This window comes from Dromiciops gliroides, chromosome 6, assembly GCF_019393635.1.
Source record: "Dromiciops gliroides isolate mDroGli1 chromosome 6, mDroGli1.pri, whole genome shotgun sequence".
Classification (NCBI taxonomy): Eukaryota; Metazoa; Chordata; class Mammalia; order Microbiotheria; family Microbiotheriidae; genus Dromiciops; species Dromiciops gliroides.
Genome location: NC_057866.1, coordinates 125,045,827 through 125,061,567, shown reverse-complemented (window position 1 = coordinate 125,061,567; position 15,741 = coordinate 125,045,827). Strand labels below are relative to the sequence as shown.

The following is a 15,741-nucleotide window of genomic DNA, read 5'->3' as shown; positions in this document are numbered from 1 at the left end:
TTTTACAATCTCCTGTTCATGCTTCCCTGGCGTACCCACAGATTAGCATTTAATTCTGCACTTTTTTTTTTACCTATATGAATGGCAAGAAAAATAGATCTAAAAGCACCAATCTCAGCCAAGACTCACAAGGTAAAATTGGCATCCTTACCTGTGAGGAGACATTGCAAGACCAGGAATGCCCATGGGGAGGCCCCCATAGTTATGGAAAACTGAAATAACAAAAAAGAAAAAAAAAGTAAAGTTACAGTTAGTTTTTAGAGCTCAGTGAGATGTCCACCAACTTTCTGCTCAGTGGTTTCTCCCTGATTCTTGTATCTAGAAGTCATACTACAAGGCTGACAAAACAAGGCTAAGAAATGAGCCCAGGAAAAATTCAGAGGGCATTCTCTCCCACCCCACCTTTGCCCCTGAAAAATCGCTTTTTTTGCTATTTGCTCAGGATGGAAGAGCTTAACTGAATATGATTCAGCTAAATCTAACATTCTATGAATAAAACCACTGCACTGGAAAGTCTTTTTATTCTTTAATTATAACACATTTCTCTAGTATAACACAATTATAAAGGTAGTGCACGGATCATCATTCCCACTTTACACAAAAAACTGAGTCTCAAAATGAAATGGCTGGTAGATCACACAACTAATACACAACCCCATATTCCCAATGATTACAGGTCCTGAGCATATCCCACCATACCATGCCAACTCCCAACAAACTTATTAGAATCATGATATACTGATGATGAATTCAAATGATTTGATCTCCTCAGATACTAAAACTAAACTCTGTGTTTCGGTTTTCAAATTTGTCTTCAGTAATTGAGTATGATTTTTAATTTGCCCATTAAATGTAGTAGATTCCATTAGAAATTAAGTTCCTTCTTAACCCCAATTGCCTCACTAAAAAAAAAAAAAAAGAAGAAGAAGTTTAAAAAAGAAATTAAGTTCCTTGACCATTCTAAATGCTTTTTTTTGGGGGGGGGGGTGCGATGAGGGTTGTGACTTGCCCAGGGTCACACAGTTAATAAAGGTCAAGTGTCTGAGGCCGGATTTGAACACAGGTCTTCCTGAATCCAGGGCCGGCTGCTTTATCCACTGAGCCACCTAGCTGCCCCTCTAAATGCTTCTTAAAAGTACAAACTGAAGTAAGCAGAGCCAGAAAAACAATATATACAACAATGTAGCCAATGACAATGAAAATGAAAAGAATCAATACAAAGTAATTGAAAGCAAATTTTGTGAAATTATAAGAGCTGTGGCCAAGACATAAAATGAGCAGACATTTTCTCCCCTCCACACTCTTGAAGAGTTTAGGGTCTATGAGGCATGAAATATTGTATATAATGTCAAGTTTTTGCCAGTGTTATTGATTTTAATGACTTTTTTTCCTCCCCCCTTTTGTTTTAAAAAAATTATTTGTTATAAAGAATTACTCTCTGGGAAGGGCAGAAGGGCTATGAGAAAAATCTCAGTGATGTCAAAACAATAGTTATTCATCAAAATCTATTAAAAACCAAACCAAAACAAAACAAAATTCCCTGGCACCATAACAGGAACACAGATAATTTTTTTCTATACTTTTCTTTTTCTTATCATTTTAATCCAAATAAACACGAATACTTTTTAACCCACAGGTGGTGACAGAAACATTCAAATGTTCAGGTTCACAAACAATATACCCCCTCATACCATAAAAAGCATTAACAACAACCACTTTAGTTTAATAATCATTTGCAAAAAATAATCATTTGCTAAGTGCCTACTATGTGCTGAGCACTCACTGGGCTAAGTAAGGGCTGGTAGGGACACAGATTGTAATAAAAAAGTCACTTCACTGCCCCTGCTTTCCTGCAATCCAAGAGAAACATACAACACATGTCCAAATTACCAATAGAAATCAATGCTAGATTAAAATACAAATGAGGTTCAAAACTGAGGGATGGAAGTCAGAATAGACCTGGCCAAAGACCTTGAGACACAGGAACTGAATCTTAAAGACTGGCCATAATCTCAACAAGTAGAAATTGTGGGGGAAGGACCTTCTTCTAATCTTACTTAGGAAACAGGCCCAGGAAAGACATTGGGACAAAAACAGATGAAACATGTCATTGAGATGGCATAGACTTTAGTTTGACTGGAGGGCAAAAGAGAATACGGGGTGTTTCAAATATCTTTCAACTATTAAAGCACAAAACTGCACTAAAATTTCTTGGGACATCCTGTACACACAAAAAATGTATGCAATAATACTAAGGATGAGTGCAGATTCTAGAAGGCTTTGAATGCAAAAGGTAGCTAGTGAAGGATTCTCAGCAGAAGGGACATGATCAAAGTTATGTATGAATAAATTTAATCTGACAGTGGTGTAATATGTGATATGGGAAGGGAAGGAAGATTGAAAAACACGACTACATTTTTTAAAAAGTTTTCTTAACTATCTCAGTCTTTTGCTGCTCAGAGCTTTCCGAATCCCCACATTTTTGGACTAAAATTGTCCGTGTTTGTTGTCATAGATTATATCCAAAAGTATAATGTGGGCCTTCTTGACATACTTTAATGAAGAATTTTTTTTTAAGATTCTAAATTTGCTGTGGGAGTATCACTTAGTAAGGGGCTTTATTCTTTACTAACACCGGAAACTACGCAACAGCTTTGCTGCCAGGGTCCAGATTTGTTGAAAATTTCACAAACTCATAAATCAGGAAAGCCCAAGGCAAGTAAATATTCCTTAAAAACTAGGTTACATGGAGCCTAGTATACAATTGTTATTTTAGAAAAATTATGGCTTTCAACTGGATACACTTTTCCGAATGGCCATCTCCAAATTAATCCTAGAATCAGAGATTTAGAGCTGCAAGGGACCTTGGAGGCCAATTAGTCCAATCACCTCTTACAGAAGAGGAAACTGAGCCCCAAAGAGGTGAGATTATTTGTCCAAAGTCACACAAGAAGTAAATGACAGAGGGGCAGCTAGGTGGCACAGTGGATGTAGCACCAGCCCTGGAGTCAGGAGGACCTGAGTTCAAATCTGGCCTCAGACACTTAACACTTACTAGCTGTGCGACCCTGGGCAAGTCACTTAACCCCAATTGCCTCACAAAAAAAAAAAGTTAATAACAGAGTTGGAATTTGAACCCCAGGTGCTCTAGCTCCAATGGCACCCACTTACCCTTTGTGGTATCTGTGGCTTATTTTTCACACAAGCATGGGAAATTCAACTCAACCCAATTTAGTTAAGTGCCTATAAAGTACTGAGCATGGCCATAGTGGTTCTGCCAATGGAAGAGTTCATGGAGTAACAGTGGAAGATAACTAACTGTATCATTACCACAGATTTATATCATCTTCTAAATAGAGTATTTTCTGTGGAACTAAGAAGACAGAAAATAACAGTAATGCTCATGTTATTTGTTGTTGAGTCATCTCAGTCATGTCTCAATTTTCATGATCCTATTTTGGGGTTTTCTTGGCAAAGATATGAGTGGTCCACCATTTCTAGCTCATTTTATTGATAAGGAACTGAGGCAAACAGGGTTAAGTGTCTTGCCCAGGGTCCCACAGCTAGTAAATGTCTGAAGCCAGATTGAAACTAAGGAAGAGAAGGCTTCCTGACTCTGTGCCTGGCATTCTATCCACTGTGCCACCTAGCTGCACTAGTAATGGCTATACTGTGGTATATATAACTGGACTGCTTAAGACAATTCATATATACCACAAGGACCCCATGGTGCTTAGTAGATTATGGACTGCTTTTTTCCTATTGATTTAACCATTTGATGTATCAAATAGTAGCCCTAATGCAATTCTGCTGAAGCCTGTTCCCCTCTTTTTCTGCCATTATAGCCACATAGTTGCAGAAGCCAGATTTCTAATTGGCTGATTTCCATCAGGAAAAAATGAGTTTCTGTTTGTGTTTGGGGCTCAGGGGCGGGGTAGGGGAGAGTGGTTCCCTAGTATAAAATAGTAGGGTTCTCTTGTTTATTCTGAGCAGAAAATGCATGAAGGCTAATCTAAATATTTCAGCTCTGCCCTACACTATTTCCTAATGTAAATTGTGGTATTCTTTCTCTCTACCCTCACAACAGGGGGAGAAAACACAATACAGTCACACAGTGTTAGCTGGCTGGCAATGCATTGGGATGCTGACAATTCTCTGTGCAATGGGGCTTCCACACTGTGGCCAGCACAGCATGCCAGCCAAGCTGAGCCTGGCTAGTCTTATTTACTACAATTAGCAGTAATGGCCTATGTGTTTATGTATCAACCTCCCACTGATAATAGACTTAGGGAACTTCAAAGAGGTCCTCCAGAGCCAGCCTCCTTGCTTGGTTTTATCACATTTTGATCCTGTATTTCTTTAGCTAGACTTACCCACTAAACATCTTTAAAGCATTCCCAGGCTTAAAGGAGTGACTGACTGCTCATGGGCCTCTGCTCTGAAGATAGTTTTACCCTTTCCAGACTCTGTCACATTTCCTTCTGCTTTTTTCAGATAGAGAAATTCTGATGTCCTGGGTATATTATTCAAAAACATTGAAAATGAGGGAAGGAAACAGACCTCATTGAAAAAAGAGATAATGCTCTGAATGCTGAACATCAACATATGTTTACTTAGAACTTGTTTCCACAATAGAACTGGCAGCCTCATAGCAATCAAGGAAAGGAAAGGAAAGGAAAGGAAAGGAAAGGAAAGGAAAGGGAAGGGAAGGGAAGGGAAGGGAAGGGAAGGGAAGGGAAGGGAAGGGAAGGGAAGGGAAGGGAAGGGAAGGGAAGGGAAGGGAAGGGAAGGGAAGGGAAGGGAAGGGAAGGGAAGGGAAGGGAAGGGAAGGGAAGGGAAGGGAAGGGAAGGGAAGGGAAGGGAAGGGAAGGGAAGGGAAGGGAAGGGAAGGGAAGGGAAGGGAAGGGAAGGGAAGGGAAGGGAAGGGAAGGGAAGGGAAGGGAAGGGAAGGGAAGGGAAGGGAAGGGAAGGGAAGGGAAGGAAAGGAAAGGAAAGGAAAGGAAAGGAAAGGAAAGGAAAGGAAAGGAAAGGAAAGGAAAGGAAAGGAAAGGAAAGGAAAGGAAAGGAAAGGAAAGGACCCTGAAGTAGAAATCAAAAGATCTGAGTCCTGACCCCAGCTCTCCCTATGCTCTGAATGCTGAACATCAACATATGTTTACTTAGAACTTGTATCCACAATAGAACTGGCAGCCTCATACAAATCAAAGTGTACTGATTGAACATCAGGAGCTCTAGGCAAGGCATTAAAACTCCTCTGAACATATCTGTAAAATGCAAATAATGAAGTGCACCCCGATGGGGTTGGGGTGAGGATCAGATGTGATGCTGTTTACTTTTCAGCTCTGTACAAATGTTAAGTAACCGGGGGGCGGCTAGGTGAAGCAGGGGGCGCGGCTAGGTGGCGCAGTAGATAAAGCAGTGGCCCTGGATTCAGGAGTACCTGAGTTCAAATTCGACCTTAGACACTTGACACTTACTAGCTGTGTGACCCTGGGCAAGTCACTTAACCCCCATTGCCCCACAAAAACAAACAAACAAACAAATGTAAAGTAACATAAACATTGCAATTGTATTGATCTATCTCCAGGCCTAAAGTGGTCAGTAAAAGAATAGGACTAATGCAGTGCAGAGAGCACCAGCCTTGGACTCAGGAAAGCTCACTAGCAGAGACACTAGCTGTGGGACCCCGGGCAAGTGGTTTAAACCTGTTTGCCTCAGTTTTCTCACCTGTAAAATGAGAAGGAAATAGCAACCCACTCCAGCATTTTTGCCCCAAAAACCCCTGTAATGGGTTCACAACGAATCAGACATGACTTAAACAACTATAACAACAGGGCAGCTAGGTGTCGCAGTGGATAGAGCACCGGCCCTAGAGTCAGGAGTACCTGAGTTCAAATCTGACCTCAGACACTTAACACTTACTAGCTGTGTGACCCTGGGCAAGTCACTTAACCCGTTGCCTCACTAAAAAAACAAACAAACAAAACAAAAAACAACTATAACAACAACAAAAGAGGTGAGCCCTTCAAGGGCCATCAATGGAGCACAAACATGGAAACAAATGTGCTTGACACTTCACTGCCATTAAGTTCTCTAACTTGTCAAGGAAGCCAATCATCTCCACCAAAAACAAAGACCAGAAAAAAAAAAAACAACTAAAAGCACAACCAAAAATGTCAAAGCAAAAAGAAAAAGCAATTAAGAGACATAGCTTATAAGAATTCTATTGTCAGGGAAAATGGAAGCATACTTTGTATAGTACCACAAAAAGTCATTCTGAATCAATAAATAACTAAACAGCAAGAATAAAGGGGGTAAGGCAGATTGACTTTCACCTCCTACCACCACTGCAGGCAAGAGCCATTAAATTCCAAGTGAAACCATGATTTCTTTAAACAATGACTTCATCAAGATCCAGATTCCCCAAAGTTCTCTAATTTCAGCTCTCTTGAGCTAATTCTAAATGTGAAAATTATAGGGGTTTGGTTTGGTTTTGTTTTGTTGTTTTTTCGATCCAAGTGTTCTGTTTAATCTGAGACACCTGAAGAAAACGCACTGCTGGCATAAGTCTAGGTTAGCTGCTGTTGCTCTAATCTTTCTTTTTCCTAACCAAGCTTTTAACTCGACTAGGTCAGACCTACACGTTCATCTACTAGCATGCTTTCATTGTTGTTTTGCTTATCACCGAGCTCCTGTTATACATTCCAATGATGGGCAGGGGTGGGGTGGGTCCTGTATTTTTAACCAGAAGCATTTTTTGGAAATCTCTAAACTTGAATTCTCTCCACTGTCATTCCAAACAGATCAGCCTGAGACTAGAATACTTCTTTTGGACTGAATCAACTCTGTATCCCAAACAAAAAAGCCAATTATTAACAATCTAAGGGAATAACCAACCACTCAGAGCAGCATGTAACAGAGACGTAATGCCTTTTTCCTAGGATCCAGTACAATGAAACTCCCCTCATCAACTCGAGGTCAAATTGTTTTCTAAACTGGTTATTTCTGCCCTTAAACGGTTCACCTGCTGTTTGTGCAAATGACCACCTGGTGGCAGTATTGAATCACGAATATGTACGCAGATGGTGGGGCGCAGGAAGGCGTTGTTTAAACTTCAGGTAGAGGCGAAAGGAATGTTAATTAGGTGGGCTTATTCCCAGCACCCAAATTCGCTTCTTTTCGTGGACAATACTTTAGGTTTTAAGAAGAAACTTCAAGTCAAATTCCAAGAAGGTAAAGATTAGAGTATGGGGCAAGAGAGCCGACTCCGTAGTCTGAAAACTCAAGACGTTCCCAGCAAAATCCTCAATGGAATGAAGCGACCCTGAACTCCCAGGTGCCTCTGGATTCCCTAGTGACTCGGCAAAACTTCTCTTGGACGGTCATCAATAGAGGAATGGAGAAGAGAAAAGCATTCACTGACAGCTAGCTAATCGCTTCTAAGTTTTCTTCCTAGTTGGTGCCTTCCTTCATTGGAAACCATTGACTGGGATCTCCCTCCCCCCCTCCCCCCCCCCCAGTATCCACGCGCCCTTTCCCCCATCCTAAAAACCAACCATCTGAGGGATGTCTATTCCCGCGGGTCAGATTCTACACCCCTTTCTTCTTTCCAATCCAGCAGTTTAAAAAAGTAAAGGAAGGTGAACGTTTGCATATTTCCACTCTCCAGGGAGACAGTAAGGGACTAAAATTGGGAAAGTCTGGGGGTTGGGGATTTGTTGTTGTTACAACAACAGAAAGCCACCGCTTCCCCTGGAGTCCAGGAGTTACCCAATCTGGTTCACACACCATTGTAAACCGTAATAAAACTGCGCAGCGGGAGACGGGACAGGCCGCGCGGGCCGACTCCAAAAACCGCTGGCTGATTGGAAAGGACTGTTCCCGTTGCACAATAATGTAAGATCGTAAAAAAAGGAACAGGCTGACGGAAAAGAGAATTGGAAGAAATATGAAAACAATATTGGAAAAGGAAAAAAAATGGTGGTTGTAAGCTTCAAAACCCCCTTTTATTCCCCAGGCTCCACCAGTACCTCCTCTACTCCTTCCCCTTCCAAACAATTCCAACAGCATCCCGACACTCCGCCGCCCCACCCCCCCACCCCCCAGCTTACTGGGACACTTTTCTAAGCACCCCGCACCCCTTGCATTCACTCCATGCCAGCTCCAACCAGAACACCTGGCCACAGCGACTGAATTCTGTTATCTCAAGGAAGAAAAGAGGTGGAGAAACCCCAGGTCTTACATTTATTCAATCCAGTCCACTCCACCAAGAGCGGAATCCAAGCGTCTTTATACCAAAATCTAGAACTAGGGGTCTGCCTCTTCTCAAAAGAAACAAGGTAACGGGCACTCACTGGACCGCCCGCTAGAGGGCAACGCAGTACCACTGACCCTGCCCCAGGATAGCTCGCTCTCCAGTCCTCGACAGCGCAGGACTGCACAAGAAACCCACAGACTGCCCTTCCCAAGAGAAATAACACGCTGGCACCGTCCAGCCGCGCCACCGCGCCACATCAGCCAGGCACCAGGCACCAGGCACCAGGCACAACACTACCTCCCCCCCGTGTCCACAACATTTCTTCAAACTGCCCCCCTCCAACCCTTGCCTCCTTAGAAGCCCCGCTCCCCTATGCACCGCCCTCTTGCCTCCTGCGGTTGGGCTCAATTAGGCTGGCTCCACGGTCACCCCCGCACAGCCCCCGGGCCACCTCCTGCACAGCAAGTCCCCCGGCTGCTCAGAGCCGTCTCAGCACTTCTGCTGCCGCGCCTTATGCAGGATGTGTGCAGTTTGCATTGTTTTCTGCTGAGACCTAAGAGAAAGGAGATTGGACGGTGGAGGGGGGCGGTCGAGTTTAGGGTTACATCTCTGTACACAAGCGCCTCCTGTAGACCTTAAAGCAATAGGAATGGGGGCGAGGGGAAAGAGAAATACTGTTTGAGACCCCAGCAGAGCCTGAGTTAAGCCAAGAGAAAAGCAAAACTCTCCATGGAAAGGTCCAGGAGCCTGCAGTTCTCAGATCACCACCCTTCCAAGTACCCTACATCCATCCAACAAGCGTTTATTAAGGTCCTGCTTGCTATATGCACTCTTCCCTCCAGAACTGGACACCTTCCTCCCCAAGCGAAGTCCTTGAGAGCCAGAATTGTTTGTTGTCGTTTGCCCTTTTTTGTTTTCCCAATACTTAGTAAAGTGCCTGGCACATAGTAGGCTCTTACTTTACTTGCCTGACTAACCATCCCCCACAGTTTATATTTTCGTGTTCCAAACTTCCTCCAAAGGGGAGTCTGGCATATTTTAGTTAAAGGGAAGCGTTTAACATTCACACTTTCAACCCTCCAGCCCAGCTTCCTAGAGACCCAGCAGAGAACCATTGATTAACTTGAGACAAAAGGGGAGATTCAATCAAATTTAATCACCATCCGGTTCTACGGTAGTGTAGCAAAGGGCAGACCCAGAACTCAGAGTTTTAAAAGTTTCATGCAAGTTTAAGAAGCAAGACGCGCCCGACGACCCACACCTACCACTCGGGGCCGGGGGAGGGCGGGGGGGAAGAAAGTCTGTGAGATCCTGACTGCCTTACTTATATACTGGCCTCATCAACAGGATAAAATCCTCCTACAGCTGCGGCCTCCTGTGCTATAGCTAGAGTAGAGCCAATCTCACCCTGGGTTGCTAAATTCTCTTTCCACAAAGCTCGTGACTTCCCCATTACAAACAAATAGAACGAAAAGGAGGGTTCTTTTCTGACTGCTTTTTTAGCGGGAGTAAAAAGGACCCAGAGCTCTGGCTATCGCCCTACTAGCGGACGAGCCCCAGGGGGCGCACTTCTCCACCCCATTCGGCGCCAGTGGCGTTCCCAAACTAGAAACACTATTCCTTACTCCTCCCTTCCCCTCCCTACCTCGGGTCCCACAGCTGGACGCGTCTCAAGCGCTGCTGTGGTTTAGGCGTTGGGGGGGGGGGGGGGAGCGGGAGGCCAGAGTTTTTATCTGCTCAGCAAAGAAACTGATTCTTGTCCTTCGAAGGGCAACAGAGCCCTAACCGGAGGGGAGCATAGGCATTAACACTTTTCCTTCTTCCCTTCACTATTCTCAGTCTCGAGTTTAAACTGCCTTTGAGAGCCAAACAGCAGCGGGAAGCTAGGTCTGGACAGGGAGGCAAAGTGGAGGTTAGGCTACCTCGACTTTTGAAGGCAATAAAGGACGGGAAAAGAATACTGTGGTTATCTGGAAGAAGGCTTCATTTGAATGTGGGACTGCCGGTGGGGAAGGGGGAGTAAAGAGGGTGGAATTGAGCATTTAAAATGTCTGAATCTAAGGCATCCAGTTGCAGAGGGGGGAAATTAAGGCAACTAATGTTGGCGATCACCCTCAAACCTCCCCCTTCTTCATTTCACCCCCTCCCCCACTCTATTGCTCCTTCCTTCAGGGGCAGGGAGGGACTAGTGTTGTGTGGCTAATGCCTGTGCGCTGAAGTCTCTCCCTTATACCTTGTATCTCTTTCCAACTCAGTCCAAATTGCTGTCCACTTCTATTCTGGAGTGGCCGTGGACCCGAGGCTATTCAGTCCAAAAAAGTTGAGCAATCCACTGGCTGAGGAGCCCCAAACCCCATTTCCCAGGCCGCCCTGCCGCGAGACTTTTCCGGGGAAACCCATCTCAGTAGTAGGGGCATCGTTTTGCCTCACTCCGGGCATGGGTTCTGTCCAAAAGAGCGGGGTCGTAATCCCGACTCCCACTCTCTTCTCCCTTCCTCCTTTCCCTATACTTCAGTACCCGGGTCTGCCAAGCTCCCCTTGTTGGTACTTCGGTTATTTCCCACTTCCCCAAAACAGAGGGAATGAGCGACTCGGAAGATCGGAGTTCGAGGTGGTCACGTAGACGAGACCAGAGGAGGCTCCTAGACACCAGAGCCTGACCGCCCCAGAAATTTGGCCACCTCTGGCTGAGCACCCACGGCTCAATAGGGTCTGTCCCTCTCGCTCTCCGGGCGCTGCCAGCGAGTCTCTCAAAAAGAACAGCGGAGGCCAATTGTTTCCGACTACAGCGCCCGCGCCCTGGCGCTCAGCAGAGAAGTTAATCTTACGTGTAAAACCCGATTTACATGGGGATAGACGGCGGAAAAAAAGGAAGCGCGGCGGCGAAAGAGGCCAAAAGACGGGCTCTGGGGAGGCTAAGAACAGACGGCGGCGAGCGGGGGTAAAGCAAGGAGGGAGGCTAGGCCGGGGACACCCGGGCAGGCATTGCCACGAGTCTTAAAAGAGAGACGCGCGCAGGGGCGAAGGCCAGGGGCCCTGGATCAACCGGTGGGAGGCGGGGGCCCCGTTAGTTTGGGTTTGGGTTTTCAGTGGCTGTGTAGACCACAGACAGCGGCCCGACCCAGCGCCCATCTCTTACCTTGCGCAAAAAGTTTCTCAGCTTTTAGTCCTCCCCTAAACTCCCCACATGTGTTGCTTGGAGAAATTAAACCGCGATTTTCTGGCGATTTTCCTACTTTCCTTCCTGTTGCCGTGGTTTGCCAGAGGATCCCAGAGAACGGCAATACTCCAGGATAAAAAATGTTTTTAAAAATACACTCAATAATAATAATAATGACTCCTGGAAAGGAGCCTTATCCCAGCTCGAAATTCCTCAAATCCTAGGTTTCTGGAATGCGGTGCGACGACGGCTTCTGCGCTCTCTTCCAAATGTGTTTGTCATTAATGCCAGAACTCCTTCCCCCCGCCAGTCAGACAGACAGCCAATGCCGCCGCCTCTTCCAGACCAGATCCATCATCCATCCAACCATTCCTCGGAGTGGAGAGCCCGCTATCACTGCAGAGCTATACCCTTTTTTCTTTGACGCCTTAGGAGTCCCTGGCTAACAGGCAGCAGAGGGCCCCCCCAAAACCTCGACACCCCCCCCTCCACTTCCAGCCCTACGCAAATTACCCCGGAGCGCCTCTCAGCCGCCGCAGTTCCCCGGGCTCTGAGTCCTTGTTGCGGTGTAGAGCGCCGTCCAGTAATTACGAACGCACCCCTGGCGTCCCCGGTCCTCCAACCAGTCCGTATATCCAAAGTCCCAGGATACCTCCAGCAAAGCCTTTTTCACCCAGTCACACCCCTCGCTCTATCACCCTCCTCGCAAAATCTACCTCCCTTCTCCAATTCTCCCCAAACTACTCTGGACCTCCCTCGACAGAGCGGGCAGCCAAGATCCACTAAACTGCCGAAAGGACTTAAAATACTCATTAAAAATCTGCCAGCACCCAGGAATGGTCACCAGGAGCAAGGCAAGAAAAAAACCCTATATTCCTTCCCAATCCGTCCCCCTCCCCCCCAAAAGCCAAATACCAGATTAAAGCGCCTCAGTGCCTTTTTAAATAACGCCCTCTTCCTACCTCAAAATAAAGTTTAAATAATTTCAAGTTTTAAGGGGGAGGGGGTGCAGGAAAAGAGGCTTGAAAAACACTAAATTTTAAAAATTCTCAGTCTCTCTTCCTCCCAAGTTATTTTGCTTCCCGACTTGGTCAGGTTTACTTAGTATAAATTACTCTCTGAATGCAGAGATCAGCTCCAGCATTTTTTCCCATCGCCAAAGTTTATGAAATTACCACATTTCTTCCAGCCTTCAAGACCTAACTTTCCTGAAAGGAAAACAAAGTCGAAAATTCCAAAAATTGTCCTCCCTTACCTTCTCTCCTCTACGTTAATCCGCAATGAAAATCATACACAGTAAATATATAAATATATACTTGTATATGTTATGCCTATCTCCTGTAACTTTCCCCCTCCTGTTTGCTCCTCCTCTGTCTCTTAGCTGAAACAGTAAAGCGCTCAAAACCCGCGTTTTGTAATAGATTCAATGTTAAAGTCTATCCTAAAACTAATCATTTGCTCTGTGTAAATAGCTGTCAGGAATGAAGCCCCCTCCAACCCTCTTCAAAATAAGAGCCTCACTCTCACATTCAGAGTTTGGAGACGCTCTGCTTACAGCTTTGGGTGTTCCCTGTCGCTTTTACTCAAGCAGGGGGTCTACCTCCAGCCTCCAATCTTTATCAACAACTTGGGGGGGGGGAGGACGAGTTGGCCATATGGGGTGCAGGGTGTGGGGGCTGTATTTTCATAGTCTTGCGCCGCAGGGGGAACAGTTTCATTAAAATACAAACTGCTCACAATTTCATGAATGAGCTCTCTGCACACTTTTAGAACTTTTCTCGACTGCATTTTTGAGGGTAATTTTTAAAATGTTCCTTGGTGGATACAGCCTCCAGAGAAAACAAATCACATTTAGGAATAAAGTCTAATGGGGATAGATTCTGGCGGGGGGGGGGGGGGAAGGTGTGGTAAAGATGGGGCCTCGTTAGGTCTCTCAAAATCAGTGTGTCATTTTTTAATCTTTAGGAGAACAAGTAACAGAAAATGTTTTTGGTGTTATCTAAAGCTGATGGCTGTTTACAAGTCCAGTTTCATAGGTCTGAAGAGGACATAAAGAATAGAGGGGAGATGTAGGATCTTTAGCTTCTTTAAATCACGTATCTTTCCGTACTTTGTCTTTGACGGTAATCTGGGAGAGAGATTGGTGCAAACTACATGCGAAGGCTGAGATTTAGGCATGTGGGAGATCCTTTTTAAGATGGGCACTGGGGGAAGGAGCACTTCGCCCCTTCCCCCCGCGCTCCCTTCTGCAAGAACAGATCGGGAGGAGGGCATCTACCCTAGTCCCCGATTTCCCCACCTCGGGTGCAAGGGAGGAGAGCTGAGGACCATCTGCAACCTTCTCTAGGAAGCGAGCTCCGCACGAGGTTCCCGCAAGGGGAGTTATCCTGCTTCTGGGAGCCAGGGGGCGCTGCCGCTCCAGAAACCAGGCCTCCCTGTTGAGTGAGTGAGTGTGTATGTATGCCTGTGTGTGTGTGTGTGTGTGTGTGTGTGTGTGTGTGTGCGCGCGCGCGCATACTCGTGTGCTGGGGGAGGGGAAGGTGTCACGAATGTATTTCGAACAATGTTAGCACCCCGTCTTTTCAGGCAGTGTTTTTAGAGATGTCTCATACAGGACCATGGCTATTTCCCCAGCCTCGCTGTCCATATCTTCTCCCCAAGCCCAAAGAGAGAGATTGGCAACCCACCACCACCCATCTCCCTGCTAAAGTGGAGGGGGAAGGGGAATAGAAGAATCTAGCTTGCACCAAAAAAAATGTGGGTGGGGGGAGAGCTGACGTGCGAAGTTCAGCGTGGCGTGCGAAGCTTAGGGGGTTCAGTGGGGTCACTCGACAGAAATGAGAGGAGGGGGACCCTTGGGCCGACCCTGAGAGTCCCTGCTGCCTCGAGTCCTTTCTGCCTATTCGCCTCTTAATGCATCTTCAGCTTGGGTGACTGCACAACCCACTATTGCTTCCACATGTTCCTTCAGGAAATCATTGGAGGCAAATAGATGAACAGTCCCTTGTTCGAAATGCTAACAGGATACCGTATTGCTTGTAGATAAAGAACCGGAGAGACTCTCGACCCTCTCCACCCCACCCCACCCCCGAAAGAGGAGGGAACATGACGGGGGAGGGGGGAAACACAATGGTAGGTGGTGCCGTTTATACTTTTTCTAACGACAAGGTTGGAAATTGGGAGAAGGAGCGAGAACACAATAAATCAGGGTTCCAGGCTCTGCTTTGCTTCAGCTAAACAAGCATCCAGTCGCGCCTTCCTCTCAAGTTGAGGGCCCCAATGCTGCCCGCCCACAAATGGTAACTTCACAGTTCATTTCAGAGCCGCTTTATTGAGCCCTGGTTTTATTCGCCTAAATGGAGACCCAGGCGGGAGTGTCCGGCGGTAACCTCCCTTTAAAGAAAAAGAAAATGGATGAGCAAGCCAGCACCCAGTTGTCCTTCTGTTTGTAATTACCTGCCTAATTTGAATGATGTCTTTGTTATGATCATTAACAAACATTTGCTAAAGGTTTCCATGTGTGACATTCTCAGAAGGTTTAAAGCAAGCTGAGGTTGACTGGTGGAAGAGCTAAGGTAGGGGGTTACGAGGAAGGGGAGAAAGCAAATGGAAGGGCTGTTGTTTTCCGAAAGAGCCACTGCCAGGGACCAGACTGAGAGGAGATGGGAAGAAGTCAATAATGCACTTCTCTCCCCTCCAAAGGTAAAATAAAATAAACCCACAAAGACCTTGCATATGGGCACTCTGCTCAAGCCTGAAATGAGGCCTGCCAGAAAGACAGCCATTTTCCACAGCTTGGTACCCGTGGCTTCAATTTCTCCCGCCCCCTGCGGTCCCTGTATTAGATTTCAGGGACGACCTCGGTCTACTCCTGTCAATCAGCTTGGGTGGCTCTCTGTGGGCTGGAGAGGGCTAGGATGGACCTTTCCCTTGTGTTGTTCTAAGACTCTACAAGATTGCTCCCTCGACGTGCCTGGATGTCCTGTGTGGTCTGCGGGCCGGAGACTAGGGAGAGAAGGCTCCGCCTTTACAAGACAGACGGCTGTTTATTTGTTTCTTATCTGGGTATCTATCCAGCTGATAGAAAACATCGAAGGTGCCACGCACTCGCCATATGTGCCCTTAGGAGAAATGACCTGCTCTGGCCCGGTCCCCATCCCTACTGCCCTTTAGGCTGTGCTGTGTGAAGGTCCCAAACTCCACCCATGTTATTTTTTTCCCCTTACTTTTTTGAGGGGGAGGGGCTTGGAGTAAGGGGTTAAGAATGAGGTTTTTCAACTGAGGGAGAGGGAGAATATTACGCCAGAGTCGTTCATTCATCATC

The 15,741-nt window shown here is 46.1% G+C and overlaps 1 protein-coding gene across 3 annotated transcripts in view; it reads right to left on the bottom strand.

Annotated features, from left to right (window-relative positions):
• PDGFRA (platelet derived growth factor receptor alpha) overlaps positions 1 to 12,906 on the bottom strand; it is a 47,891-nt gene extending 34,985 nt beyond the window's left edge. Inside the window, exons 1-2 of one of the 3 annotated variants that reach the window (XM_043970095.1) lie at positions 12,673 to 12,906; positions 152 to 212 (exon numbers count right to left, since the gene is read on the bottom strand). In XM_043970095.1, the coding sequence (XP_043826030.1) occupies positions 152 to 200 (49 nt within the window). In that variant the 5' untranslated portion in view covers positions 201 to 212; positions 12,673 to 12,906. Of the gene's footprint in view, positions 1 to 151; positions 213 to 8,646; positions 8,759 to 11,930; positions 11,994 to 12,672 lie in introns of those variants that run through there. The other 2 variants (XM_043970098.1, XM_043970096.1) reach the window with 2 other exon arrangements.
• Positions 12,907 to 15,741: the final 2,835 nt, after the last annotated feature.